Below are 5,218 nucleotides of genomic sequence, written 5' to 3' on the forward strand. Positions count from 1 at the left end.
CTTCCTGTCTGTCTGCACTGTCATGCCAGCCTTCTGCTATTCTCCTTTCACTCGCATGCTCCAGGCTTTCCTTTCTCCTAACCATCACTAATTTCACAGTTTTTCTTTTTGCACACTATTCCCCTTACCTTGTAAATTGTAAGCTTAGTTTGACATGGTCCTCTTTCTCCAGTTTATACTTGCATATAAAAGCTTGTTATCTGCAGTCTCTCTTTACTGTTCTGTGCTGCATAAAATGTTGGAAGTTTATAAATAAAAGATGATTGTAATTCTCAAGATGTAGTGAGTGATGTTGGAAAAATCAGGACTGCACATAGTTATGGAAAGAGTCCCTCTGTATCAATACCTGTTTGCTTAGATCTGGCCCTAACAAGCAAAAGAAGATAGTTTAGAATCAGAGTATAAGTTTGACCCCTTTATTATGAGTGTCTGCTGTACACTTTGACAAAACACAAGAATCTGTCAAGTAGGATGGGAAAATTCAAGCCCCATACTCAACAAGAAGTGAAAGTTCCGAGTGCTAAAGCAAACAGTCACAAAATCATAAAAATAAGTACAACATCGCACAAGTGGTCACTGTGGGGCGTATGTTAAAGTGGCCTCAAGTAGAAGCTGTGACTCTCGGGGGCTTTTGCTTTGTGTCAGATTTTGAAATCACAAAAATGGTTTGTATGCAAATCTGTTTAAACTAGATAACATTTTGCTACTTATATAGGCATTCTCAGCAAATAGTTTTTCCTTTAGTAATTATATTAAAGCATTCTTCTTTGTAAATGAATGCCAGTCTGCTTTTACTTACTAGCCTATGTTCTAGAAACTGGGTGGCCTAAGTCCATCAATTACCTTGTATTTCGAATGACCGTCCCCCACACACACACACACTGTCATACCTTAGGTTCAAATAATTTACTTTGCTCTTGTATCTTCTTCTTCAAGTACAAAATTGCCTTTATCTAGGTCAAATTAAAATCCAACAAAAGTGATTTAATGCACCACTGTGGAGCAGCAAGACATATGTGAAAAGGCACTAATGGGCTTGTTCCACTTTTTCCACTGTCAAAAGGTCACCACTTTTAAAATATAGTTGTCAAGCCTCCTTTTAATTATTTTTTTTTCTTGTTGCTTTGTAGGGGTTGGATTTTGCTGGATTTACAGGACATATGTTCCCTGGGATCTGTCTGGTCCTGCTGGTTTCTTTCCCATTTCTTAGAATCTTATATTGGAACAAAAAGCTGTATAATAAGGAACCTAGTGAAATTGTTGGTAAGCCTCTAACAACCTGTTCCCCTATGAACAAAAAAAAATGATTTGGCTATTGAACAGTAATGTACTTTGTCTGAATTTTTTAAGTGCCAATGTCTGCAAATTATATCTTTAGAAAAACATATGCTCACATGTGAACGTATTAAATTTTACCCCATTAGCATTTTAAAATCACACAGCCAAAGATGTATGGGAATTCGTACTTAAGTGATAGAATATATCTTGGCTTTGTGATATGTTACTGACATCTGTAGAGAGAGTGTATTTGTGTATTTTTGAAGAATAAATAATATATATATATATATATATATATATATATATATATATAACCTTTCTATGGGATAATGAGATGTTTCCGATACATCTGAAACAGTGGGGTTACAGAAATACAGGTGTAGTTTATCACTACAGTTTGTCAGAAAGCAACTACAATCAACTTCAATCAACAAAAACATTTTCAGCTACATATCTTCTGATTAGCAATCAAAAACTCTGCTGTATCAGTAACGGTAAATGAAATTGCTTCTTCAACATTTGCTGATTTCTGTATTTTTACATTCTGTGAGTTTTACTTGCTCTATTTATAACCATGCCAATTATTTTATACACCTTTTTTAGTGCAGGGAATTTGATCACAAAGTACCATATCTAAAGTTTTGCTGAATTATTGGAGAATGCACAAGTAATACCAGCCTAAATGATTTACATTTTTGTGACTTACCATAGTCATAACCAGGTCAACTGATTAACATAAACAACTTAATGACTTATATCATTATTCTATCTATATTATAAATGATTTTATGATTTGTGATAATTGTATGATTTTGTGGATTTTTATTTTGACCTTTTATGACCTTTATATGTATTACACTTTATTCTACATCTTCTACAAGTTTCCTTTATGCGGTCACAACTTAGTGTATGTACCTATTTTTGATACACTAGGAAGGGGTTAATTCATGTACATGTATTTTCTGTTTGTGTTCTATTAGGGAGATTTGCCTTTACTCCCTGTACTAGGAATACATTAGGAAGTTAGATATTTTTATTTTTTATTTTTTTTTGTTTTTGTTCACTGTGACAATTGGTGGGTGAGTTTACTAATCGTTGCACACACAAAAAAGAATTACCAGCTAATATAAACCATTCAAATGTCCTAGTCTTCATATGAGAATAATCAATCTGTTCAGGTTTAAAATTAGAAAGGTTTATTATGAAAACAGTGGGGTGAATATCCGCAGTGGGGTCACAGATGGCAATAAACCTTGCAGAGGCTATAATCACCCCCCCTCTCTATCCAATCTGAAAAAGTTTTGTCTTTACATTTTGAGTTATTTTTTTATTAGCCATGTTATACTTATACAAAGTTCATTTCTAAATGTTTTTTCCCTTGCTTTACTGTCCTTTACACACATGAAATAATTTGCTTTTTAGCTCCTAAATTCCTTATTTCAGCACTTATCTCTGCAGCTTACTGCTGACATTATTGAGAAGCTTTAGGCCTGTATCTCTTAACCTTTTAAGCTCTCCAAGCTTTGTCCAGACCTATTCTAGATTTGTTTTGGTGAAGGAAAAAACATGTTTGATCCCAAAGCTAAGCTTTAACTTTGATGTCTTGTTTGAACACTTTAGACCATTTAGAGTTTTCTGTGCTACAGATGAGTCCAAAGGTTGTTGAGGGTATGATACATAGTGTGCCAGAATGCCAAATATATACCTGAATGTAATAGAAATTTGGCTTAGAAAATTTTAACAGTTTACAGTTTCTTGTAATATGTGTTCATTATACTGGTATAGTCAAATGCTGGTTGGTTCCATGTAGTGGTCTGTTTTTCAACAGTTGCTATTCTGGGAAAATAAAAATCTGTGACAGGCAAAAACAGCAATAACCTAGTATAACTGTGTCATAAATGTAACACTTGCCCCAAACACAATCTGATTTTACAATCTCCTACCTATAGCTATGTATTGCATAGTGTTATCTGTGTGGAGAAAATTTAAAAAAAGTTATAATGAATGTCCTTGTATTACATATTCTTTGCAAATCTAAAGATTGTACACAGAATGTAGTGTCAGACTGTAATACCGGTATGTATAGTAAACCTAATATACATTTTAAACAATGATGATATTTGTGCAATGAAGATGTTTGTGCATAAATGTGCACAAGTAAAGTGGCCTGTGTCAATAATGTTCTCCACTCCAGTTGAGTCCAGTCCATACACAGTTGATACACTGACATACTCCATAATCAGCATGATGATACTGCAATTCACTTCTGCAGCATTGTGTTGGCTGCCTGCTAACTGGACAGTGAAAGACTAAAATTTATGCTGAAGTCCTGCTATCGTACTCCTGGCCAGAATTACGCTGGCAAAACATTTAATACTGATTTATTCAGAGTCATTGACAGCATGCACTCTTTTGGAGTATTTGGCCATCTTGATTGGGTGGCCTAGGATGACATAACTTCTGTCCACTTGAGATATGCAGATAAAGACTTTTTATTTTAAAATGACTGTCCCATTCTGCATGCTCTTTGGTCAGTGGCACCAAAGTTAAGGGATCAGAAAAGCAGCCAAACAGAAAGCATTTACCAGATGGGATCAATAATGGCAAATCCCTTATTACTTACAGTGATGTTCAAGCACAATACCACCCTATGTTTAGTTACAATTTTATTATTTTGGTTTGGCCAAAAAAATAAGATGTAAAGAATGGTCCTATTCTAATGATTACAAATGTCAAACTGTGTACATTTTGCTACTCTTCTTGTTGATACCAACCATATGCCCTCAAGTTGTTACTTCCAGCACTGGGCCTTTAAAAACTATGTATATTATCTATATATCTAGATTTGGGTTCTTTGATATAGTTTTATATTTCAGAATGAAATAAAATGAAAATCTGGACATCAGGAGTATTGCTGCAAAAAAATCAGTTTTTCTGATCACTCAAGCATTTTCAGAAATAAGTATGCATCAGACAAATGGAGACTATCATTTTGAGATCTTCTGGTACCCTCAATGTACACACTTTGGTCTAAACAGACAGATGTTATTTATTTGTGCATCTGCTGAATGATATGGAATAATGTTCAAATACAGAATCATCAAAAATTTTGACACTGGGTTTGCCACAGGTCAGTTTTAGCCATATTTTGGCAAATCTGTGCCAAAAGCTTTATTGCAGAAAAAAAGAAATGCGTAAAATAATGTTTTTTGTACGTGTAATACATGGATAGATTTTAATATTCTGACTTCAAATTCAAAAAGTTTCCAGCTTAGAGAATTTAAATCATTGTTGCATATATTTCCTTATTAATGTTTAGCAGTTTAAAATAAAAAGTAGCAGTTATTTCTTTTTGCCAGGTATATATAGAATACTGCTAAATTGTTTTATAAGTACTATCTGCAGCCAGATAATGCAGGCATATCTGTTCTCCATACCTTCACATATATCAGTGCCTTGGCCACCGACATTATAATATATATGCAATCTAAAGTAGTCAATGAGCAGGAACGTCGAAGGAATTCATGGTAACTGTGGACAATCCTAACAAGCAGTAAACCAGTTTTAAAATGAATCATCTGACTTCTTCGGATATTCCTTTATGGATGACCTTGTTGGATGACCTTCCTTTTAAATGTAAAGGTAATTATTAAAAATCGTATAAAATTATTACAAAGACCCTAGAGTTTGGGACCTTTTGTCATTTTGAATGTATAAGTCAATGTAAACAGCGCCTCCAGAAAACAGTGTAAATTTGAAACGTCGCTCTAAAATCCGTGCTGGAAAACTGAAGGATCCGGATTGAAGGATGGATTTTTGAATGTCAACTTGTGTACCGATCTGCATTCTAGTGTATGGTGTGTCTATATATGGGTTTAACCATTTTGGGTGAGAAATAAGGGTTTGCTTACTCATCTAAGCACCCCCCCCCCCCCCCCCC

The 5,218-nt window shown here is 34.4% G+C and overlaps 1 protein-coding gene across 1 annotated transcript in view; it reads left to right on the forward strand.

Annotated features, from left to right (window-relative positions):
* The window catches only part of OCA2 (OCA2 melanosomal transmembrane protein), a gene marked incomplete in the record, with an annotated part of 91,987 nt that overhangs the window by 52,584 nt on the left and 34,185 nt on the right, over window positions 1-5,218 (forward strand). Inside the window, 1 exon segment of the mRNA XM_072412868.1 lies at window positions 1,131-1,263. Within this exon segment, the coding sequence (XP_072268969.1) occupies window positions 1,131-1,263 (133 nt within the window).

Source organism: Pyxicephalus adspersus, chromosome 1 (genome assembly GCF_032062135.1).
Source record: "Pyxicephalus adspersus chromosome 1, UCB_Pads_2.0, whole genome shotgun sequence".
NCBI lineage: Eukaryota > Metazoa > Chordata > Amphibia > Anura > Pyxicephalidae > Pyxicephalus > Pyxicephalus adspersus.